We start from the raw sequence: 25,874 nt of genomic DNA, 5'->3' as shown, positions 1-25,874 counted from the left end.
AACAGTGCTATTCAACATTTCCTACAGGTCTTAAAATTAGAAGAGCCTGGCTGCTGGATCAGGTCAATGATCCATCTAGCATAGCATCCTCTTCTCCCAGTGGCCAACCAGATGCCTGTGGGAAACCAGTAAACAGGATTTGACCACAAGAGCAAGGCTCTGCCCTCCTGTGGTTCCCAGCAACTGATATAATATAAATATATTTAACACAAATAAAATGCCCATCTTCAGACTAAGCAGGAGAGGGTTCCAGGTGGGGGTTGGATGGATCAGTTGGTTAGAGCGTGGTGCTGATAACACCAAGGTTGCAGGTTTGATCCCCACGGTCAGGGGGAAAAACAATGCTGTCCAGGGTTGTAAAGACTGCGGAGAGAATAATTGGGTGCACTCTTCCCACCTTGGATCAAATCTATGCTTCCGGGTGCCATAAGGATGCTGCAGAGATAGTGCAGGATAGTGCACACCCTGGAAATGATCTCTTTCAGTTTCTGCCTTCTGGAAGAAGGTACAGGGTTATAAAGACTAGGACCAGCCGCCTGAGAAACAGTTTCTATCCAAATGAGATTTTGGTTTTAAACGCAGTGTAAGGTAGTTTCCATGGGAGTATATTGTATTTAATTATGGGGTATCAGAGTTTTTAGGGGGTTAACCAGGCTGAGATAGCTGGGATAGCAGTCTTGTTGGTTTTTGAATGTCTGATGTAGATTTTTTCAATTTCGTTGTTCTGTATGGGACAATGACAATAAAGACTATAGTATCATATCGCATCGTATCGAACAGCTGCCTATTCCTGCACTGCAAGAGGTTGGACTGGATGGTCTTCAGGGTCCCTTCCAACCCTTTGACTCTATGATCCTATACTTCTATGATTCTAGTACCAAGAAGAAACCCCCCTCAACATACCTCCGAGAGAACGCTCTGCAGCAGCAGTCGCTGTGTGGACCCTGCCTGCATAACCTCACACAGCCAACACAGCTGTGCAAAGGAGAGGCATTTATAGACAGCCCAGTCCCTGGGGGCCAATTTGTTACCTCTGAGAAACCAGCTGCGGATTCCAAACTGAAGGATCTGCCCTAATCTAATATATACAGACATGTCTTATATGCTGAGGCTGTTTGCACATAGAATCAAGGGACTGTAGAGTCCAACCCTTTACGATGTAATGTCATTGAAAGCCTCCTCCACAAATTTGTCTAATCCTTGTTTGAAGCTACCCCTGTTGGTGACCATCACTACAGCTTCCCCCAACAGGCTTCTTCTGAAGTGTATGTGGGGATTCAAGTCTCCTAAAGAGGCAATGCAGATAGATGAAATCTAAAAGGTAGTTTTTATTCACCACACAACAAGTTTCCAGAAAAGTAGGAACAAATGTGCATACAATATTTCCAGTGGCCCAATTCAGTTTGCCAAAAGTTAATTATACTTTGGTTTATTTTAAAGTATGGAATAAACCCATCTAGCATTTTTCAATTTATTATCAACAGTATGAGGAAAGTTGGAGAGAGAGAGAGAGAGAGAGAGAGAGAGAGAGAGAGAGAAGAAGAAGAAGAAGAAGAAGAAGAAGAAGAAGAAGAAGAGTTTGGATTTGATATCCCGCCTTTCACTCCCTTTAAGGAGTCTCAAAGCGGCTAACATTCTCCTTTCCCTTCCTCTGTGAGGTGAGTGGGGCTGAGAGACTTCAGAGAAGTGTGACTGGCCCAAGGTCACCCAGCAGCTGCATGTGGAGGAGCGGAGACGCGAACCCGGTTCCCCAGATTACGAGTCTACCGCTCTTAACCACTGCACCACACTGGGTCTCCAGTTGCACTGTCACCTAGAGGGAGAGTCCTCCTCCACCTTGCCTTTCCTGGAGCATGAAGCTTTTTCTAGCCACCTCACAAGCAACAATGAGTACAAGTGGGTTTAGGAGACTTCCTATTCTGCATTATAAATTCCATAGCATTTATCACCTACATAGTGGTGGACAACCCTTTTGTTACACATCCCTGAATAACACCAAGGTAGGTCACTAAGAAACACCTTTTCGGGGGCCTCTTTTTGCAGGAGGCCCTTCTCCACAGAGCTCAGTGCTCAGTTGGGTAGAGGACAGATCCTTCAGGTATGAACTTCAGGCTCCAGGAAATGGTGTGGCAACTACACAAGAAGCATGGCTACTAGGGTCTTGCAGCTACTGGGAGCTACCTGGAAGGAGACATGGCCACTGACTTACAGTGGCTTGGAGATGCAGCAGTGCACAGCTTTGTTCTGCCTGATTTGTCTAACAAGGACTGTGATCTTAAAGGTTGACCAAGCACAGCTGTACAGATGAGCTGTTAGTGAAATAACTCTAGGATAATCTGTTCCAAAGAAAATTCTGGGTCAATGAAGGCCTCCCTCACTCCCTATCCTCATTATCCTCAATGCCCGTTTCCGAATCTCCTTGGTCCTGGCTCCATAGACAATGGGGTTGAGCACTGGAGGCACCAAGAGGTAGACGTTGGCCATTGTGATTTGAATCAGCACAGGAAGGTCTCTCCCAAACCTGTGCACCACAGAGAGCCCAATCAGGGGCACGTAGAAGGACAAGACAACACACACATGGGCCACACAGGTCCCAGAAGCCCGGAGGCGATCCTCCCTTGACTTCAGCTGCAAGACAGTTTTAATGATCATCACGTAGGAGACAAAGATGAGCAGAGAATCAAGACCCATCACCAGGAGAATGGCAGTCAAGCCATACACAACATTGGGTGTGGTGCTGTTGCTCGAAGCCAGGTGCATGACATCTTGGTGGAGGCAGTAGGAATGGGTGAGGTTGGTGGAGCCGCAGAAGTGCAGGCGGCTGATCAGAAGGGGCAGAGGAAGGAAGAAGACGACACCTCTCACCACGGCCACTAAGCCAACTTTCATTGTCACTGCGTTGGTGAGGATGGAGGAATGCTGCAGGGGATGGCAGATAGCCACATAACGATCCACTGCCATGGCCAGAAGGATGGTGGACTCCACTCCGGAGAGAGAGTGGATGAAGAACATCTGGAGGAGGCAGGTCCTGTAGCCAATTTCCTTGGCATCAAACCAGAAGAGGGACAGGAGTTTGGGCATGGTGCAGGTGGAGAGGGCGAGGTCAACGGCAGCCAGCATGCAGAGGAAGAAGTACATGGGTGTGTGGAGAGCTGGCTCTGTCTTCACGACAAGCACCACGGTGCAGTTCCCCACCACGGCCACAAGGTACATGGCGCAGAGAGGGAAGGCCAGCCAGAAGTGGGCACCTTCCAGGCCAGGCAGGCCCATCAAGATGAACGAGAAGGAGTCGCCATGAGTTCTGTTGGTGGCGGACAACAACATGTCTGGTGTGGTGCCCTTGTGTTGTTCTGCACAGCTGAAAGGGAAGGAGAGAGAAGGAATCAGGTGGGTTTGAACCCATGAAACCAGAATGACAGCTCCCCATTCCTATGTAACCAAGCAGAGGGAGTCAACTCCACGGGGTAATAGGATGAACATTAGCTCGGAAGGGTTGGAGGAACAATGAGGGTAATGACCAGGCCTGCCAGTTGACTTATTTCTAGTCCAGTTTTAAACCAGGCATTAAAAATGAACAGCTCATGTTCTTCAAAGCAAGGATCAGGAAACCAAATTTTACGAGGAACCCTTAAGGGTTATGTTTTGCCTGGGGAAGAGAAGACTGAGAGGTCACACGATAGCCATCTTCAAATATCTGAAGGGATGTCACATGGAAGATGAAGCAAGCTTCTTTTCTGCTGCTCCAGAGGACCTGAACCAATGGTTTCAAGTTACAAGAAAGGAGATTCCGACTACATCTCAGGAGTAAGAGCCTTTCGACAGTGGAACAGACTCCCACGAGAGGTGGTGGACTCTCCTTGCTTGGAGGTTTTGAAGCAGAGGTTGGGTGGCCGTCTGTTGGGGAGGCTTTAGTTGTAGATTCCCGCATTGCAGGGGGTTAGACTAGATGACCCTTGGGGTCCCATCCAACACTACAATTCCATGACTAGGAACATAGGAAGCTGCCTTATACTGAGTCAGAACATTTGTCCATTTAGCTTAGTATTGCCCACACTGACTGGCAGTGGCTGTCTCAGAGTTCAGGCAGGAGTCTCTCCCACGTCTACTAGGAGATGCCAGGGACTGAACCCAGGAACTTCTGCTTCCAGGCAAATGCTCTATCACTGAGCTATGGACCTTCCCATTTTAAACAACAACAACAACAACAACAACATCAGAGGACAGGATAAAATCAATAACTGCCATAAAAGCAGTAGAAGAGTTTGGATGAAGAGTTTGGATTTGAAATCCCACCTTATCACTACCCTAAGGAGTCAAAGCAGCTAACATTCTCCTTTCCCTTCCTCCCCCACAACAGACACTCTGTGAGGTGAGTGAGGCTGAGAGATTTCAAAGAAGTGTGACTGGCCCAAGGTCACCCAGCTGCTGCATGTGGAGGAGCAGGGAATCGAACCCGGTTCACCAGATTACGAGACTACCACTCTTAAACACTACACCACACTGGCATTAATAACACGAGTTATTAATGACCACAAAGTCAAATTAAAATGCAACCTCCATTCTTGGTTGTGGTGAACTTCTCTGGCTAGCAGATACTGGCGACTAAGAGCAGAACATTAGACTCATGACACATTCAGTGCTGCTGCTGCTGCATCATTATGTGCCAAAGGCGCCATATGTGTGGGCAGCCTGCCTGCCAGCCTCTCTTCTCCAATGACCCGGTTGCTGTGGCCACACCATTTCCCAGTCCTTTTTTTTCGGGGGGGGGGGGATGCATACCCCTAAACATTTTGTGGACTTTTGTACCTTTGTCCATTTTGCTGTACTTATTTTCCCCGGTTTGGACTATAAAATGGTGATTTTCTTGAGTCAAAATGAGAGTATCCCTAAACATTTTTTAGAAAGGAAAAAAGCACTGCTCTTTCCTACCTTTGACTGCAAAGACATCAGAACAGCAGCCTAACACGTCCTACTCAGAGGTTAGCGGGTTAGCAGGTCAACCTTTGCCAACCTGATATCTCCAGATGTTTTGGACGACAGCTTCCATCTCTTTCAGCAGCCAGCATGGGCAATGGTCTGGGACGAAAACATCTGGAAGGCGCCAGAATCACAAAGGCTCATCTAAGCACCAGGGTTGGCTGTCTTGAGTTCAAAACATGGAGCTGGAAAGCAGTGCCATGCAGGAAGTTGGACTCAACGACACTTGGGGTATCTTAGCAATGCTACAATGCTTCTGTGGCTGAAAATTTGCACATTTTCATGGCCTTTCTCCCTGAGTTATGGAAAGGGTGAGAGGGGGAAATATTAGGTAGCCCTGTCTCTCCAGCACTTCTTCCATTCATACAGAGCAGAATATTGTCATAGATCTTGGGTACCAGAGTCTGTCAGTGAATGGTAGAAATCAATACATGGCAGCATTTAGATAATATCTGGGATATGAAGGGAAAATACAATCTGCAGAACTGTGACATATGCAAAATTCCTAGGTTAGCTTTGGACTTAAGCTTTCTGAAGGGGGGCAATGAGGGACACTCTAGGGGCATAATGTTCTGCAAACCGCCCCCCCCCCCCCCCATTGAATACCTCCGGCATAAATATATTCCAAATGACCCATGCCGCATTGGCCAGTATATCAGCCACACATTTATTCCAAATTCCGACCATGAAAAGTTAAAGTGCGGCTTAAATTCGCAACCTTACAAAAATTGGCTTTTACGATATCACTGCTGAAACAGACGTACGGTAAAACTGAACAAAAAAAAAATGTTTTATTGCCAATTTGCGAGCTTGACTGCCTGCGGAATTGTAGCAACTGAATAGCGATTTGCAGCTTTAGCAATTCTGTGTTAACTTTTGCGGGCTTGCAAGACCGAAGACTTGAATTGGCTAGGAGTTACAATTCTACTAACCACAGTGGTTTTCAGCCTGTAACCCAATTTTAAGGGAACGGCTTATATTCGGGTATTGTCTTTTTTCCTCCCCCCCCCCCCCCAATTTTAAAGGTGCGGCTTATTCACAATTGTGACTTATATTCGGGCCAACACAGTATTTCTTAGAGAAACTCTAGCCTTCACAGTGCCTCAATTTTCCCAATGGAAACACAATCCTGGGTGAGCTTCTGGACCCCCCTTGCTATCGCTCTGCAGAGATTAGGGCATGGAATGCAACCTTCGTAACAAAACTTTGAGTGGAACACTAGGATACGTGGGAGGTTGCTGTGGTTTTTATAGAGGGCAGGCAGTGTACACACCATAACTTTAGCACATTTGGAGCATGTTCTGTCCCTTAAATAATTCTCTTGTTCGCCTTGCACAGTGCTACAGTTCCCAGAAACCCTTTGATCGTAAGAGCAGCCTGTGTGATCAAGCCAATGGCCTGTCTAGTCCAGAATCCTGTTCTCACAGTGGCAAAAAGATGCTTATTATGGGAAGACCACAAGCAGGATCCGAGCACAAGAGATACCTCCCCTCCTTTGGTTTCCACCAATGCAGGCGCAAACTGCAGTGCCCAGAATTCTTTGAGGGGGGAAATAAGAAGAGCCTTCAAATGCCCTTCAAAATATGCTTCAAAAATGTGTTTTAAGGGTACAGTGGTTGCACAGCCCACGAGACTGTGCAGACAAGCAAATTGACTCTTGGAAAATCTCTGCTTAAAAGAAGCCTGCAAACCAGCCCCAGGAAGTTATTCTCCCAGCCTCTCCTTGATATCATCTTGGTAAAAAGCCCCATACAAGTGTCTGGCTTCATATAAACATCACATCTCCCTGTTCCTGCTCCGGTGCCTTTTATCGCAAGCAGACGCCTTGAGACAGGATGAAAGGATTCTCAGCTTTTTTTGGGGGGGGGGATACACAAAGCCCAGGTTCGCAACGCACCTAAGATTCAAGAGGCAAGCATCCCCTACCTTTCCCGTACCTTTGTCACTCTGGGAGGGGGCTCATCCTCTAGCACCAGAGGCCAGGTGGACCCTTCCTTGCAACGAAAGCCACTAGCAGAACTGAACAGGCGGGAGGAGGCTGGAATTATAGCACATAGCACACTCTCAAGCCCGGCCCCTTGGGGACAGTTTGTCATTGCCACGGGGGGGGGGGGGGTGCAAGAAGCTCAACTGTTGAACTGAAGCTGCCTTATATAGATAGCTCACCGAGATCAGTGTGGCATGTTCTGACATACAGCAGCCATAGCTCTTCAGACAGAGCCGTTTTCCCAGCCTGAGGATCCCTTTCTGATGAAAGATGAGGATGAAGACTGAACCAGGGACCTTATTCGGCTGGGGAGGGAGGGATATAAATATTTTTATTTATTTATTATTATTATTCATGCACAGGATGTGCTCTGTGACACTACTTGAAAGGAGATTGTTAGCTGCTTTGAGACTCCTTAGGGTAGTGAAAAAGCGGGATGTTGTTTAGTTGTTTTGTCATGTCCAACTCTTCGTGACCCCATGGACCAGAGCGCGCCAGGCCCTCCTGTCTTCCACTGCCTCCCACAGTTTGGTCAGACTCATGTTTGTGGCTTTGAGAACACCATCCAACCATCTCGTCCTCTGTCGTCCCCTTCTCCTTGTGCCCTCCATCTTTCCCAACATCAGGGTCTTTTCCAGGGAGTCTTCTCTTCTCATGAGGTGGCCAAAGTATTGGAGCCTCAGCTTCAGGATCTGTCCTTCCAGTGAGCACTCAGGGCTGATTTCCTTAAGAATGGATAGATTTGATCCATGGGACTCTCAAGAGTCTCCTCCAGCACCATAATTCAAAAGCATCAATTCTTTGGCGATCAGCCTTCTTGATGGTCCAGCTCTCACTTCCATACATCACTACTGGGAAAACCAGAACTTTAACTATATGGGCCTTTTAAAAAGCAGGATATCAAATCCAAACTCCTCCTCCTCCTCCTCTTCTTCTGCTTCTTCTTGTTAGCCTTGGTGAAGACTTGACGTTTTTATCCCCCAAAAAGTTTTTAATTGAGTTTCCACTGAATTGAGGCTGCGTTTTAATGTTTTAATGTTGTATTTTAATCTTGTTTTTTCAGCAGTATTTCAATCAATTGTTTTTATATTTGTTGTTAGCTGCCCTGAGTCCAGTCTTGGCTGGGGAATAAATAAAATTTGCTATTGTTATTATTCTACTGCAGCCCCTTCCAAGAGCACACAGGCAGACAAGGGCTTCAGTGTGCCTCTGCCCCGGTTCTCTGTTGCTGATAATCACGGCAGGTTGAACTATGTTGCTGATTACTCAGGCACTGAGGAGGAAGGATCCGTGGCCCAGGGAGGTCCCTGGTCAAACTGAATTGGAAGAAGAGCAGGGGAAACGGGGTCATGAACAGAGTGTTTCTGAATTCCACCAGTTTCCAATGGGGAGCATAAAAAGATGTGGTCCCTGAATGACCCTCTAGGTTTCTTCCAGCTCAACCAGTTGCATTCTGTGAAACTTCCTCCTCTGTGTAAATGCACACAGTTTTGCAGCCGAAGACAGCTGTCTGAGGCTGCAGTCTGAAAATGCATGTTTTCTTGTAACCTGAACCAATGGGTTCAAATGACAAGAAAGGAAATTCCGGCTAAATATTAGGAAGAACTTTCTGAGGATGAGAGCTGTGTGGCAGTGGAAGGTGGACTGGAGGTTTATAAGCAAAGGTTGTCTGTCCATCTGGAGTAGATTACTCTTGGGGTCCTTTCTATAATTCTATGAATAGGAAAGGGTCGTGGTTTACTGAAATCAGTAGGACTTAGTTCCAAGAGAACATTATTTGGATATGTGCATAGGGATGCAGTGGCGTAGCATGGGGGATGCAGGGGGGGCCGGCCGCACCGGGCGCAACATCTGGGGTTAGGGCAAATCCACGGGTTAGGGGGCGCAAATCCACGGGTTAGGGGGCTCAAATTACTTGCCTTGCCCTGGGTGCTGACAACCCACGCTACGCCACTGTAGGGATGTGACAGGATTCAGTTCAGTTTGCCTTCAGAGCTGAATTTTATCAAACTCGCGATTCCAGAAACGAAATGAGAATGGAAATGCAGACAACCTCCAGATTTCGCAACTTATCCACTCACTGTGGAGTGGGTAACCCAATGATGTTCATAATCAGCATTATTAAGCGGGCATTTCAGGATTCCAGGTGGGCGGTAGGGGGTTCTACGCCCCATGTTACTGCAACACTGGTGGGTGGTAAGGACATTTTACCATCGAGAAAAAAATGCATTAGTGGGCGGTAGGTATAAGAAGGTTGACTACCCCTGGTCTAGACTGACTGGCAGTGGCTCATCAAGGTGTCAGGCAGGAAGAAGAAGAGAAGAAGAGTTTGGATTTGATATCCCACTTTATCACTACCCTAAGGAGTCTCAAAGCGGCTCACAATCTCCTTTCCCTTCCTCCCCCACAACAAACACTCTGTGAGGCGAGTGAGGCTGAGAAACTTCAGAGAAGTGTGACTGGCCCAAGGTCACCCAGCAGCTGCATGTGGAGGAACAGGGAAGCGAACCCAGTTCACCAGATTACGAGTCTACCACTCTTAACCACTACACCACGCTGGCTCTCCCGGGCATGCATTGCAGGGGGTTGGGCTAGATGACCTTCAGGGGTCCCCTCCACCTCTAAGATTCTATGATTCAGGTGGAACTTGAGACCTTCTGCATGGACGGCAGATGCTCCACCACCCAGCTGTAGCCGTTCCCCATAAAGTGAAGCCCACAAAAAGCTTCTGGCACAATAAATTTTGTTGGTATATAAGGTGCCACCAGACTCTTTTATTAGCATTGCGATGGCAACTGTTATAAGGAAAATACTGCTCCTTTTCCCTTCTGGGGTATCCAAGAGCCCATATAGAGTCCTTAAGTGGGTTCCCTATCAGAAGGAGAAAGTAACAGAGGCCAACCAGAGAATATTGAGAAGCAAGGCAGCTAGTGAACCTGATCTTTATTAACTGTTGCCTCCCGCGTGTGGCGAGCTGGGACCCAGTTGCAACAGTTAATAAAACTCAGCTTACTGGTCTGGACTCTCATCCTACAAAAGGAAACCAATAAACATATATAATCCAGTGCTGTCCCAAGTATTAATTCCTTTCCAAAATAGGGACTGTGGTTTTTTTTAAAAAAAAGACATTGTAAAATCAACAAAAAAGAGCAGCAGCTGAGTTTTGTCTGTCTGTTTCTCTCTGTGTGAGGCTATTCTGAGAGTCTCGTGTCAAGAGACGTAAGTAAACCCGTTTCCGTTCAAAACCAGGAGCCAGTAATGGTAGGGCTTATACAGCCATGGAAGTGTAGAGGTGGAGGGGACCCCTGAGGGTCATTTAGTCCAACCCCCTCCAATGCAGGAATCTCAGCTAAATTATCCATGGCAGATGGCCACCCAACCTCTGCTTAAGACTCCACAACCTCCCGAGGGAGACTGTTCCACCGTCAAATAGCTCTTACCCTCAGAAAACTCTTCCTAACGTTGAGTCAGAATCTCCCTCCTTGTAATTGTAATTTTGTGGGGTGTGTATACCTTGCTTTGGGTTTCCTTGGAAGGAAGGTCACTGAAATTGCAGCATTTTCTGTGATACTAAGTTTATTGAATACATATACTGTATACAAGGGATGGGGGTGGTGCTGTGGGTTAAACCACAGAGCCTAGGTGACGGTTCGAATCCCCGCGACAGGGTGAGCTCCTGTTGCTCGGTCCCTGCTCCTGCCAACCTAGCAGTTCAAAAGCATGCCAGTGCAAGTAGATAAATAGGTACCACTCTGGCGGGAGGGTAAACGGCATTTCTGTGTGCTGCTCTGGTTCGCCAGAAGCGGCTTAGTCCTGCTGGCTTAGTCCTGCTGTACGCCGGCTCCCTCGGCCAAGAAAACGAGATGAGCGCTGCAACCCCAGAGTTGTCTATGACTGGACCTAATGGTCAGGGGTCCCTTTACCTTTACCTTATACTGTATACAAGGTGAGTATAATTTAGAGCATTCACCTTCTGGCAGATCCTGCTGCCCTATTAGGTTTTTGGCAGTGGGGTGGGGGTCCTCAAAGGCATTACTCTGATTCTCGCTGAGAACAAATCAGGCCTCTCTCTTTTCCCCAGGGCCATATCTCAAACTGACTGGCTATTGTCCTCCCTCTCACACATACAGATCTTGTGGATTTCACCGGAGGGATGGGACCCCTCAGCTCACTTTCCAGAAATACATCTCCAGCTTTTTAGGTTCTAGCGAAGCACCACGGCCAAAACTTACATAACAAAGCAGACCTGTTAAATTGCCTCTCCCAGTTTTGTAGGGTTTTGACACTGACCCCAGTAAGCTCCCGTTTGGACTAGCACTGCGCTGAACACGGAGATGCCTGGAAACTTCAGTCAGCTTACAAGATAACAGTACAGTGGTACCTCAGGTTACAGACGCTTCAGGTTACAGACGCTTCAGGTTACAGATGCTTCAGGTTACAGACTCCGCTAACCCAGAAATATTACCTCAGGTTAAGAACTTTGCTTCAGGATGAGAACAGAAATCGTGCTCCAGCGGTACAGCGGCAGCAGGAGGCACCATTAGCTAAAGTGGTGCTTCAGGTTAACGACAGTTTCAGGTTAAGAATGGACCTCCGGAACGAATTAAGTACTAGACCCGAGGTACAACTGTAATATGAAATAAAAGTCCACACCTTGATTTCTTGACTCTTTCCTGACTCTTGAGCAATCTATGCCACAGATCTAATAAGAAGCACAGAAGCCGGAAAACAAGAAGCAAACCATGAGATTCAAATCTATGGGTTAAGCAAAGACACTCCAAATTACCCCTCTTTTCCTTCAAAGCACATTGTGTTGCATGCCCTCAAGCCAGGCTGTTTTCCTTCCGAGTTACATTTCTCCCCAGATGGAAACATCTCAGAGAAAGGATGTGGTCTGTTTATCCCACTGTGTTGGGTCTGTCCTCCACCCCTCCTTTCCAGAAAGCAATTTTTGTTCCCAGAGTCAAAAATAATTCTGCTGAATTCTCCCTCCCTCCTTCCACCCCCATTTTACTTTCTCTCCCCCCTCCCTCTCCAGATCAGAGCTGCTGCTTTCTCCAGGGCAGGGCGAGTGGTGGGGAAGGTTGAGGGGACCAGGTGGGGCAATGCAAGAGCTGGGCTTGGGGGGTTTCTAACTTGGCGCAAAAGGAGAAGGGGGCTCTGGTCAGCAAAACGGCACAGCTCTTGTGCTTGCACATGTCCAGAAAGCTCTGGGTGGGGTGGGGAGTGTTCTTCCAGTTTGCATGACCCAGTTAATCCCCAGTAGCTTATTTAGATATTTATTTACAGATTTCTCAAATGTTGGCTCTAGGTGGGTGTCCTCACGTGATTTCCCTGGAAATGAGTGTGCTGGTGCCAAGCGATGTGGCTCTCTGCTCTCTCTCCTCTGCCAGGGGCAACCCCTTTGGAGACACCAGCCTTAAGAAAAGGCCAGCGCAATCCAGATGACACCTCACACATACACACACACACACCGTTTCCTACATTTCCTGGGCGAGGAATGCTGAGCTCAAGCAGCAAGTCACACAAGAGACTCAGCTCTACAGCTGCAAAGAGAATGTTCTACGTGTGCTTTAAGTGCAATATGAGGGCCTGGCATGCTCTGCTCCAGGGGGTCACGAAGAGTCGGACACGACTAAACGACAACAAAGTGCAACATACAATGTGACACTAGATGGTGATGGTGAGCCTTATGGAAAATTCAATGTAGGTATTTTTTAAAAAACGCTTTTTTAAAAAAAGCATTTTCAGAACTTTTTAAAATATTTGTGTAGATTCCACCAGGGAAGGAGAATCCTGGAAAGAAACGAGAGGCAGGACTATTGAAATATCTGAAGGGATGTCAGATGGAAGGTGGAGCAAGCCTGTTTTCTGCTGCTCCAGAGGAGAGGACACTGATTCAAATGGCCAGAAAGATTTGGACTAAGCCTTAGGAAGAACTTTCTGAGAGTAAGAGCTGTTTGACAGTGGAATGAACTCTCTCAGAAGGTGGAAGACTCTCCTCCCTTGGAGGCTTTTCAACCAAGGCCAGGCCGCCAACTGTCAGGGATACTTTAGTTGTGATTGCTTCATTGCAGGGGGTTGGACTAGATAGCCTCTGGGGTTCCCTTCCAATACTACTATTCTATGATTCTATGAACCTCCTTGCTTTTTCCTAGGACCAGTCAAGGGTGTGGAAAGGAGCTCAGGGACTGTCAGAGTAATAATCCCTGGAGCTCTAAAAAGCGCAGGTTGCCGCCATGTTGGTCCCTACAAAAAGGCCCCCCTCCTCTTTTCTATCAACTCACCCTCCCATCCAAAGTCCAGCTAAAATAGTGTGGTGGGTGCGTGGGGGTCAGTCTGGATGATGCCCTGAGTCCTCCCAGTTCTTGTGGTCCAGTAATCAGGGAGGAATCTAACAGAAGAAGAAGAAGCGTTTGGATTTGATACCCCGCTTTATCACTACCCGAAGAAGTCTCAAAGCGGCTAACATTCTCCTTTCCCTTCCTCCCCCACAACAAACACTCTGTGAGGTGAGTGGGGCTGAGAGGCTTCAGAGAAGTGTGACTGGCCCAAGGTCACCCAGCAGCTGCATGTAGAGGAGCGGGGAAGCGAACCCGGTTCACCAGATTACGAGTCCACCATTCTTAACCACTACACCACACTGGCTCTCTGGTTCAGATGAGTTTCCTTGGAAGACAATGACCTTAGTTGGTCACTTCAGTGTCCTCACCAGCATCTTCAAAGAATGAGCTAGCTTGCAAGAGCTACAAATAAGTGATGGTGCCGTTGTGGCTAATGAATGGACCTTTCCTCCTCACCCTCATCTAGCTGCTAGGCAGGAGGACAAGAGCCGCAGGAATTGTGTGTGAAGAAGCTGGAAGCAGGCTGGAAGCTGGAGACACAGAGACCTGTTTGCTCTGTGCTGGAGCCAAAGCTGTGACCAGTGGAGAAGCAAGACCTGTTGGGATGTTGATGCTGTGAACCCCTCCACCTTAGACTCAGGTTATATAGATATATGTAAATAAAACCATAAATCCTAAAGACACCACATTCTCTGCTGACCTTCAATCCAAGGAAACTGAAACCTGGAATGCCAGAATTATCTCACCTTTTGGAGATTGTGCTGGGTTGTAACAACAGGTTTCCTTCGAAGTGCCTCTGCAAATACGGGCAGCCTTGAGACCCCTTTCTTTTAACACAGGCAACCTTCTCCATTGGTTCCAGCCAGCAGACCCTAATGATCTGACATTGGTCACTTCCAAGCACGTTGGTTGTCCTTTTTAGAAAAATAAAATAAACAGACTGTCAGCAACGTGTTCTAAACATCTTCAGGAAGTGTGTTTAGTTGCCAAGTGGAGCTGCTTGCATTCTGAGCTGCCAAAAAAGAGAGATGAGAAATAGGGTTTGGGAGAGGAATTTTTCAAAGGGAAGCAGAACAGAATGTAAACTTCCTGACGTCCTGGCCAGGTAGAGTCAGTAAAGGCAAGCGAGCAGGGGCGCAGGAAGGGGGCGCGGGGCAGGCCGCCCCAGGTTCCATCATGACGGTGGGGACAAATTATCAATGAACAATTACTGCCCTACTAGAGCGGTTCATAGGGACGTGGGTGGCACTGTGGGTTAAACCACAGAGCCTAGGACTTGCCGATCAGAAGGCCGGCGGTTCAAATCCCCACGACAGGGTGAGCTCCCGTTGCTCAGTCCCTGCTCCTGCCAACCTAGCAGTTCGAAAGCACATCAAAGTGCAAGTAGATAAATAGGTACTGCTCCGGTGGTACTGTGCGCTGCTCTGGTTCGCCAGAAGCAGCGTGGTCATGCTGGCCACATGACCCAGAATGGCTGTTTACTTGGCTGTTTTCCTATGCCGTGACGGCTGAAATTTCAGTTCAGTGGAGCACTTACTGTTCCCAACCCTAACTCTGCGGAAAGCCACCTAATTAGACTTGAATTTGATTTTGACATGTTTTTAGGAGGTAATTTAAGTATTATTTGATTTTATATCAATGTTATGTATCTGATGTTAGCTGCCCTGAGCCTGACTTCGGCCGGGGAGGGCAGGATATAAATAAAAGTTTATTATTATTCCTTATTGTTATTCCTTTGTAAGGGAATATGAAATAATGTAAAACCATTTTTGCAGGCAAAAAGAAAAATCAATGTGGGGGGCTGACAAGAAATCTTCCACACCGGGTACCACCTGACCTTCCTACATCTCTGCAAGCAAGGCAAGGTTGCACAGAAAAGGGATTTGAGGGAGAACACACATTGCAGTTCTCACTCACGGAGGACCCACAGAGCAGAAGCAAATGTCGGAAATGAGCTTTCATTAGGAAAGGAACTGAAAAGGAAACTGGCAGTATCATAATGCCATTATGCAAATCTATGGGGCAACCACATACAGAACACTGTGTACCGTTCCGGTTGCCTCGCCTCTGAAAAGGTATTGTAGAGTTGGAAAAGGTTCAGCAGTGGGCCCCAAATGATCAAGGGGCTGGAGTGAGTCTCTTGTGAAAGAAGGAAGGATGCAGTGTTTGGGACTTTTTAGTTTGAAACGAGGAAGAGGTGACATGACAGAAGTTTATAAAATTACACAAGGCATGGAGAAATTGCATGGAGGGGAGTTTTTCTCCCTCTCACATCATGCTAGGATTCATGGAACTCCAGTGAAGCTGAATGTTGGGCGTTTCAGGGCACATAAAAGAAAGTCTTTCTTCATGGAAACTATGGGGGCAGGGATGGCCACCAAGCTGGATGGCTTTAAAAGAGTATTGGACAAATTCATGGCGAAGAGGGGGCACTGATGAATATTGTCAGAGCTGCCTCCAGGTCCCAGCTCACAGAGGACCAACGCTAGGCTGTAGTTATGTACAAAAGTCTTTATTGAGATTCAGTCTCCATTTTAAAGCCGCAGCGTGCAGCTCTACGTCCCGACCTTAGACCGGCGAAGTCCTGTCTGAGTCTCCTCCCCCTCCACACCAGTTTAAGACTCTCGCTTTGCTCCACCTCTTCCTAAATTCCTTTCTCCTCTGGGCCCTCCTGCCCGCTAGGGTCTCATCCTTCCTGGACTCCTCTGACGCTGACCCTGACGATTCTTGCCCCTCCTTCCGGCGGGCTTTAGGACCTGGTTCCCTATCCGGGCTACCTTCTGTGCCGCTCGCCTGTACCTTTGAACTTGGCGCGCGCGCCCAGCCTGCAACTTTCCTCTTAACCGTTAACTCGCTCTCCGATGGAGGCGTGGTCAACCCTGACTCCTCTTCTCTCGCTGGTGGTGCATATGTGGGCTCTGACACCTGGAACTCCTCCCCCCCACTACGCTCTGGTGGGGAAGCTGTTCCTGATTTCCAACTGCTGCTCTGGGAGTCCCCGCTGGCCCCTTGCTTCTGGGGTGTCCCCCTTGGGTCGCCCCTTGCCCTGCCCATCGGCGCCCCCTTCTGTGAATCTTCCGATTCACTGGAGAGGCTCATGGAATCTATCGGGCTGCTGTCATATTCTCCTACGCTGCCCTCGGATTGCTCCCCCTCGCTTTCCATCTCCTCTCCTCCCTGCGCTCCCGCTGAGTCCCTGACAAATATCATCACTGGAAACCACAGGAGGGGAGCATACCCTCCAACTGTCCTGAAAATGCTGGGATCATCCCCAAAACTGTCTAGCAACCACAGCTTCCATGGAAAGTCCCAAGTTAAAGTGCTCCAACATGTGGCCTTTGCTAAGTTCCAAAGGAGCATCCACTGTGGCCATTGCTAAGGGCAGCCACACATTTGCCCTAACCCATCGTGCCAACCCACTGGGCTTCCCTTGCCATGTGTAACACAGGGTGGTCAGTGATGGCAAGCTAGCCCAACTCCCATTCACGTGTTTGTGTGCTTGCGAAGTAACATCCAAACAAAGCTCGTTGAACCAATAACAGGACAAATAGTTATCCCCACATCAAGCTTGGCTAATCAATCTGGGCATTTGGCGAGGGCTGTCCAATAGGCTGTCTCTGGAGGTGGGATTTATTCGCTCCCACTGCTCCCTGACACCCGCCAGCATCAAGGTTGGGCAGCCTGGCCTGAGACGTGATTGGCGCCAGGGGTCGCAGCCTTCAGAATTGGCAACCGGTCATGGATGTCGCAGGGCAGGTTCTACCTGGGGAGGGGGCGGAGTGGAGGTTCTGCTTGGCTTGGTGCAGCCTGTCAGTCATAAGCTGGAGGCTGATGAGTTGGTGGCAGGTGGGAGGGAATGAGGAGAGGAGAGCTGAGGTGGAGAGGGCTGGGAGGTTGGGCAACCTTTTCTGTGCCCAGTGGGGCAGAGCCACAGTTAGGGGGTACGAAGGCGACAGGCTCAGCAGCTGTGGGCCCCATTTTGACCTTTTGACCATGGATCTGAGACTGATAGATTGATATAGTTACAACTACAGTATATGAGCTAAAATCAGTACATCGCTGTCCTCTGGGGGCTGCATCATGGGTTGTGATGTGTCTACACCAGGCCATACTGTCCTCCCTCAGCTGTCCCTATTTACTGGCCTGAGTCCCACTCCTGTGCTTATTTTTTCCCTGTGTTCTCATTTCCAGGATGCCTTGCCAAAAATGTTATTTGTGTGTTTGTTTGTTTTATTTGAAATATTTACCAGCCATAGGGCAACCTCCTTCTCTGTATGGTACTGAAATAATTTTAAAAACCAGCACTATAACCTCTTAGGAAATCATCAAACGATTCCAAAAAATGAAACCGTAAAACTACCCTCAAATGTACGTAATCAAACCAACATAATACTGTCAAAAAGCAGCAAAGTCTTTAAAATCCCCCCAGCCTTTCTCAACCTTTGGGTCCCCAGATGTTGTTGGACTACAACTCCCATCATCCCTGAGCTCTGGCCTTGCTAGCTAGGGCTGATGGAAGTAGTAGTTCAACAACATCTGGGGACCCACAGGTTGAGAAAGGCTGCTTAGCCCATTAAAACCCTAGATACCTGGAGTTGTCACTATTGATGTTTTGTTTGTTTCTTAGGTTTACATGGAAACTTTTCTCAAGGGAGCTCAAGGTGGTGATCTTTACAATTCAGTGGGAATGTGAACTCTGAATTCCAGGTTCAACACTCTAATTGGCTCTTTTATGAATCATGATCCAGTCCCTTTCCCTGGGCTATAAAAGCTGGTGGGAAGATCCATCTTGTGCTCATCCATATAAATTAATGTGCATGAACAGCAAAGGGGCCCTTTTGCGCACAGCCTGTCATTACACACCCTGAAGCCACCAGCAGTTGTTCGAACTGCTGATAGCAGTTGTTTTTGTTGTTCTAGTATATCTGCAACCTGATAAAGAGAGCACAGCAGAGGTTATATTTTCTGAGACTCCTCCGGAAAAACAATCTCTCAAAGGACCTGTTGATGGCATTTTACCATCGTGCTGTTGAGAGTGTATTAACTTATGGTCTCTGTGTGTGGTTTGGGAGCTGCACGGTCAGGGGAAAAACAATGCTGTCCAGGGTTGCAAAGACTGTGGAGAGAATAATTAGGTGCACTCTTCCCACCTTGGATCAAATCTATGCTTCCAGGTGCCATAAAAAAGCGGCAGAGATAGCGCAGGATAGTGCGCACCCCAGAAATGATCTCTTTCAGCTTCTGCCTTCTGGAAGAAAGGTCCAGGGTTATAAAGACTAGGACTAGCTGTTGTGACGTGGGGTTTGTGATTTCAGCTCTCTTGACATAATATGCTGGAGACAGCTCTCTAGTAACACTTCTTTATTAAAGCAACAAGACTGAAACCTGAGGAGGGGAGAGCTACATTTATAGGGACAGGGAACTAGCTAGAAAGGATACATTTTGGATCGAACAATATCAGGCAATCACAGTCCTGCCTATTGGAGGAAACCAATAAGACAGAGGATCCAAATACAGCAGCTTAAATGAACCAATAGTAGCTGTACCCTCTGGAACCAAAAGGCAGTTACTTTACCCTAATGCAAATACAGACAATAATAATACAGATATAAAATCCTTTGACTTAATACACAACACCCCTCCCCCCCTAGTGAGCACAGCAGACGTAATCTCTCAGGTACTGTGGGGTCCTACAACTTCTACTTGATCTCCTGACAACAGGTGTTGCCGGTTCTGGATTGGGTGTCACCTGTGGTAGGGGGGCTGCTATAGGGGTTTCGTCAGGAACAGATGGAGTCCCAGACATCTCAGGGTCCCCTACCTGTACCTCGTCATCCTGAGGACTAGCAGACCCTGGTTCATTTGCTGAAGCCCCTGGTGACTGCACCTCTGGGCCATTTTCACCCTGGTCTTGCAGCTCTGCGTCGTTAGCCAGGGATGAATTATCAGACTCCTCTCTGCTGAGCGCCCGGCGCCTCAGCTGATCTATATGTCTCTTCCAAACTTGCCCATTTTCCAAGGTCACATAATAGGACACAGGTCCACTAGTCCGGGTGACCACACCAGCAACCCACCGCAAACTTCGTGAATAGTTCCTCACCCAGACCAGATCTTCAGGGGCGAGATACCTTGTTGTGTCAGTCTCAGCCTGGGGGGTTGCTCTTGACTTACGGTTTGGCATTTTATCCGGGTGGACATAGTCCAGCACCGTTACCAATCTTCTACCCAAGAGCAGCTCAGCTGGTGACTTGCCCGTCACAGTACACGGCGTCGCATGCTGCAAAAATAACATTCGCGCGATGCGAGCTGACCAGTTACCCTCCATTAAGCGCGCAATGGATTCTTTGGCTGTTCTTCCCATGCGCTCTGCCTGCCCATTGGAGGATGGGTGAAAGGGCGCGGATGTGACCCCTCTTATGAAGTTATCAGCCAAGAATGCCCTGAATTCTTGGGATACAAAAGCTGCCCCATTATCTGATACAATGGTCTCAGGTAACCCATGGGTTGCAAACAGCTGCCTCAACACCTTGATTACGGCAGCTGATGCCATGCTAGGGACCATCGCCACTTCTAACCATTTGGAATATGCATCGACGATAACCAAAAAGACCTTCCCCTGGAATGGCCCAGCAAAATCTAAGTGCAGCCGGCTCCAGGGAGATCTGGACTGCTCCCACCAGTGAACTGGTGCTCTGGCCACTTCTGGCCGCACCTCTTGGCATGCCTTGCATGTTCGTACCCATTGTTCTATGTTCTGGTCCATTCCAGGCCACCACACATAACATCGGGCTAGCGACTTCATCCTGACCATTCCCGGGTGTCCCATGTGAAGCGTCTCAAGAACCCTGTTTCTCAGTGGTGCTGGGATGATCACCCTATCTCCCCACAGGAGACAACCCTTATGCATGGATAACTCGTGCTGCCTTGTCGCATAAGGCCTGAATTTGTCTTCATGCGGACCACCTGGCCACCCCCTCCCCACCCAAGTGAGCACACGGGAGAGAACAGCATCTTTCCTCGTTTTCTCAGCAATATCAGTAGCTGTTACAGGAGCCCCCGGAAGTGTTTCCAGCATCATTATGTGCTCCGCTGGAGCAGGATCCTCATTGCTCCCGCCAGGCAGGGGCAATCGACTCAGCGCATCAGCGTGGCACAACCGTTTCCCTGGCACATGGGTCAAGGTGTACTGGAACCCGTTCAGGAATATAGACCAACGCAACATTCTGGGGGAGAGAATTTGTGGCGTTTGTTTGTTCGGGTTGAACAACCCCAGCAATGGTTTGTGGTCCGTTTCAATGGAGAAATGACGCACGTACACCTGGCCTCTTTGTCAATTTGAGCATAGTTGCGCTCCGTGGGCGACAACATACGGGAATAGAAAGAGATGGGCTTATCCGACCCATCCGGTTCCCTATGACTCAGCACCGCCCCCAGGCCGTATTGAGAGGCAACACATGCCAGGACCAGCGGCTTCGATTCATCATAATGAGCAAGGACGCTCTTGCTACTCAGCATTAATCGCAAGGAGTCAAAAACCTCCTGCTACTCCTGCCCCCATCGCCACACATTCTTTTTCTGCAACAGTCTATGTAATGGTTCAGCTACCGAAGCTTTCTGGGGTAAGAACGAATGATAACAGTTAATAAGTCCCAGGAATGACTGCAACTCCGTCTGTTCTGTGGTCATGGTGCCTCGATGATGGCCTTAACCTTAGCATCTGTGGGGTGGATGCCTGATGCATCAATTTTAAACCCCAAGAATTCCACAGTTGGCACCCCAAAACTGCATTTTTCCTTTTTTAGTTGCAACCCCACCTCCTTGAACTTGAGCAACACTGCACGGACACGCGCAACCAGTTCCTGTGGGTCTTTTCCAGCAATCAAAACGTCATCAAAAAATGGCAAGACCCCCGGCAGACCTCTTAACAGGCGTTCCATGAGCCCTTGAAAAATCCCTGGGGCCACACAAACTCCAAATTGTAATCTGTTAACTCTGAACGCCCCTTTATGTGTGACAATAGTCTGTGCTTCCGCTGATTGTGGGGTTACTGGCAGCTGTTGGTAAGCTTGCGCCAGGTCAATTTTGGCGAACACCTTGCCCCCAGCCAGTTTAGCCAACAGATGTGATACGACTGGAATGGGGTATGAGTTTCCCCTGAGTGCCTTATTGATAGTACGTTTGTAATCAGCACAGATCCTGACTTCCCCATTTGCTTTAAGGGGCGTGATGATTGGAGTCTCCCACTTAGCGGAGTCCACGGGTGAGAGAACTCCCTGCTTGACCAATTTATCCAGCTCTGCTTCGATCTTGGGTTGCAGTGCAAATGGCACTCGCCTTGGTTTGAGTCGGATTGGGGCCACCCCAGGGTCCAATTCGAAGTCAACTGGGGGCCCTTTATAACAACCCAGTTTTCCATTAAAGAGGCCAGCAAATTCTTTGTATAATGCCTCGCTCATCTCGGGGCAGGTTTGGATTGAATTAAGCCCTGATATACTCAGTCCCAGGGCGGGAAACCAGTCAGTGCCCAAGAGACTGGGGCGACTGCCCTTCGCAATCACCAGTTTGAGTACCGCCTGTTTGTCCCGGAACTGTACTCTCACGGCACACATTCCCATGACATGGATGCGGCCCGCTGAGTATGACTGCAAAGTTGCCGGGAAGGGCTCCAGAGGGGGCAACTTACCCCTGGGGAAGAATGTCCTCGCGGTCTGGTCCGACACGATAGTGAATCCAGATCCGGAGTCCACCTCCATGTCGCACAGCTGACCCTCAATCTTCACCTTGACGTGTGCTTTGCCTTGCGCTGGAAACTGCACGACCCTCCCGTTGATCTCCGTTACGTAGTGGCAGTCCTTTAGAACATGGTTTGCTGTGGGCGATCTGCGATGCTCCAGTCTAAGTGCTCCTGTCGCTCCCAACGCTGCCGATCTACAGACCCTGGCAATGTGACCTGTCTTTCCGCACGTCCGGCACATAGCATCCCGGAAACGACAACTCTTCCGCTCATGGTTTCCGCCACAACCAGGGCACCTGCCTCGGTGATCTTTGTGCACTGTGCAGGCCTGACGCACTGACTCGACCCCACGGACTGGGCTCTGGCTCGGAGTAGCCTCTAGCTCGTCCATGGCATGCGCAACTTCTATCTGTGGCTTAGGGGCCCTGCGACTGGCATCAAGCTCCTCTCTTTCATAATTCTCCGTGGCGGTGGCCTCCTTCAAGGCTGAAGCAAGGGTAACCTCTTCTTTAGCCACGATGCGTCTTCTGGCTTTCTTGCTGCTCAGACCACCGATAAACCGATCCAGGAGAGTCTCTTCCAGATCTTGGAAGTCGCAGTGCTGAGCGAGCTTCCGCAGTTCAGCTAGAAATGCAGATACAGACTCCCCAGCACGCTGCTGCCTCTTATGAAACTCCATCCGCCGGGCCATCTTGGTCTCAGTAGGCGCTAAATGGCTTGTTAGGCAGGCAAGAATATCTTTGAGAGATGTCTCACTTAGCTTTGCTGGGGCAAGCAATGCCTTGGCCAGCTTGAAGGTCTCAGGCCCACAGTAGCTCAGGAATGTGGCCCTTCTTTTGCTGGCATCGGTGATCCCTTGAGCCACTGCGAAGAACTCGAAGCGTTCGATGTAGTCTTCCCACGTGTGGGGCTCTGATGGCTGGAAGGGCTCCAATACCCTTGGACTCTCCATTGTCCTGTGGGCAGGGTCGTCTTCTCAGCTGGCCAGTGAGTCTTGTTCTTAGCTACAATCCGGACTCTGAGGCAGGGCTGCGTTTAACCGCTCCTCAGCATTCCGGATCCCATCCTCGTCGCCAGCTGTTGTGACGTGGGGTTTGTGATTTCAGCTCTCTTGACATAATATGCTGGAGACAGTTCTCTAGTAACACTTCTTTATTAACGCAACAAGACTGAAACTTGAGGAGGGGAGAGCTAAATTTATAGGGACAGGGAACTAGCTAGAAAGGATACATTTTGGAGGGAACAATATCAGGCAATCACAGTCCTGCCTTTTGGAGGAAACCAATAAGACAGAGGATCCAAATACAGCAGCTTAAATGAACCAATAGTAGCTGTACCCTCTGGAACCAAAAGGCAGTTACTTTACCCTAATGCAAATACAGACAATAATAATACAGATATAAAATCCTTTGACTTAATACACAACACCAGCCGCCTGAGAAAAAGTTTCTATCCAAATGAGATTTTGGTTTTAAATGCAGTGTAAGGTAGTCTCTGTGGGAGTATGGTATATTGTGTTTTAAAAATGGGGTATCAGAGTTTTTAGGGGGCTAACCAGGCTGGGATAGCTGGGATAGCAGGCCTGTGGGTTTTTGAATGTCTGATGTAGATTTTCAATTTCGTTGTTCAGTATGGGACAATGACAATAAAGATTATTGCATTGTATCGTAAGGAGCACCGAATTCTTGGTCTCCCACAGGGCTGGTCATATCATTATTAGGCAGAGACAGCATCTTAAAAAGCAGAGACATCACCTTGCCAACAAAGGTCCGTATAGTTAAAGCCATGGTTTTCCCAGTAGTGATGTATGGAAGTGAGAGCTGGACCATAAAGAAGGCTGATCGCTGAAGAATTGATGCTTTTGAATTATGGTGCTGGAGGAGACTCTTGAGGCACACAAAAATGAGAGGCACAAATACAAGATGGGTGACACCTGGCTTGAGAGTAGTACATGTGAAAAGGATCTAGGAGTCTTGGTTGACCACAAACTTGACATGAGCCAACAGTGTGACGCGGCAGCTAAAAAAGCCAATGCAATTCTGGGCTGCATCAATAGGAGCATAGCATCTAGATCAAGGGAAGTAATAGTGCCACTGTATTCTGCTCTGGTCAGACCTCACCTGAAGTACTGTGTCCAGTTCTGGGCACCACAGTTCAAGAAGGACACTGACAAACTGGAACGTGTCCAGAGGAGGGCAACCAAAATGGTCAAAGGCCTGGAAACGATGCCTTATGAGGAACGGCTAAGGGAGCTGGGCATGTTTAGCCTGGAGAAGAGGAGGTTAAGGGGTGATATGATAGCCATGTTCAAATATATAAAAGGATGTCACATAGAGGAGGGAGAAAGGTTGTTTTCTGCTGCTCCAGAGAAGCGGACACGGAGCAATGGTTCCAAACTACAAGAAAGAAGATTCCACCTAAACATTACTCCTGACAGTAAGAGCTGTTTGACAGTGGAATTTGCTGCCAAGGAGTGTGGTGGAGTCTCCTTCTTTGGAGGTCTTTAAGCAGAGGCTTGACAACCATATGTCAGGAGTGCTCTGATGGTGTTTCCCGCTTGGCAGGGGGTTGGACTCGATGGCCCTTGTGGTCTCTTCCAACTCTATGATTCTATGATTCTATAAGTCCCATGGACTGCAAGAAGATCAAACTTCTCCATTCTGAAGGAAATCAGCCCTGAGCGCTCACTGGAAGGACAGATCGTGAAGCTAAGGCTCCAATACTTTGGCCACCTCATGAGAAGAGAAGACTCCCTGGAAAAGACCCTGATGTTGGGAAAAATTGAGGGCACAAGGAGAAGGGGACAACAGAGGACAAGATGGTTGGACAGTGTTCTCAAAGCTACCAGCATGAGTTTGACCAAACTGCGGGAGGCAGTGGAAGACAGGAGTGCCTGGCGTGCTCTGGTCCGTGGAGTCACGAAGAGGCGGACACGACTAAATGACTAAACAACAACAACAACAACAACAAAGCGACCACCTCAGGCAGCAAATGCTGGGGGTCGGGCGAGTGGCAATGAGCTTGGCAGGAGAGGGCTGTCCTGTCCTGTACAGTGGGACCTTGGTTCTCAAACTTAATCTGTTCCGGAAGTCGGTTCCAGACCAAAGCATTCCATAGAATGCTTTCCCATAGAAAGTACAGGTGCGCTTTCCCATAGAAAGTACAGTCGTACCTCTGTTTACGTATCCCTCTGGATACGTAATCTTTGGGTTACGGCCACTCAATCGCGCCGCGCACGTGCGCAGAAGCGTGCCTCTGTTTAAGTAATTTTCGGGGTGTGAACGGACCCCTGGAACGAATTAAGTTTGTATCCGGAGGGTCCACTGTAATGCAAAATGGATTAATTCATTCCAGACTTTTAAAAATAACCCCTAAAATAGCAATTTAACATGGATTTTACTATCTCTAACGAAAGCCTTCATCCAGAAAATGAAAGCAATAAACAATGCACAGCAGTCACACAAGCAATCAATCAGTAGCTGAACTGGGTTCCACACAGTCACAAAAACAAACAAAAAAAGAGCCGCAAAAACGCAAAATAGAGTGGTACCTCGGCTTAAGTACTTAATTCATTCTGGAGGTCCGTTCTTAACCTGAAACTGTTCTTAACCTGAAACACCACTTTAGCTAATAGGGCCTCCAACTGCCGCCGCGATGCTGTTGCGCTATTTCTGTTCTCATCCTGAAGCAAAGTTCTTAACCTGAAGCACTATTTCTGGGTTAGCGGAGTCTGTAACCTGAAGCGTCTGTAACCTGAGGTACCACTGTAAATAGCAAAAAAAGACCGACCTCAGGGTGGCATTCAAATTGGAAGTGTAACACTCAAAACGGA

The 25,874-nt window shown here is 48.4% G+C and overlaps 2 protein-coding genes across 2 annotated transcripts in view; one reads left to right on the top strand and one right to left on the bottom strand.

The window, feature by feature from the left end:
- Positions 1–1,842: 1,842 nt before the first annotated feature.
- LOC307214957 (olfactory receptor 51E2-like) lies at positions 1,843–6,929 on the bottom strand. The gene is made up of 2 exons (XM_079974073.1): positions 6,915–6,929; positions 1,843–3,358 (listed from the first exon to the last, which is right to left on the bottom strand). The coding sequence occupies exon 2, from the start codon at positions 3,322–3,324 to the stop codon at positions 2,359–2,361; it is 966 nt and encodes a 321-aa protein (XP_079830199.1). The 5' UTR covers positions 3,325–3,358; positions 6,915–6,929; the 3' UTR covers positions 1,843–2,358.
- A 4,413-nt stretch (positions 6,930–11,342) lies between these two features.
- Positions 11,343–25,874, top strand: part of LOC307214690 (uncharacterized protein) — an 84,606-nt gene continuing 70,074 nt past the window's right edge. Inside the window, exon 1 of the mRNA XM_079973563.1 lies at positions 11,343–11,585. The gene's annotated coding sequence lies outside the window, so the exon portion shown is untranslated. The remainder of the gene's footprint in view (positions 11,586–25,874) is intronic.

Source organism: Podarcis cretensis (genome assembly GCF_951804945.1).
Source record: "Podarcis cretensis genome assembly, chromosome: 4".
In the NCBI taxonomy this organism is placed as follows: domain Eukaryota; kingdom Metazoa; phylum Chordata; class Lepidosauria; order Squamata; family Lacertidae; genus Podarcis; species Podarcis cretensis.
This window is presented reverse-complemented; position numbering and strand designations above follow the sequence as displayed.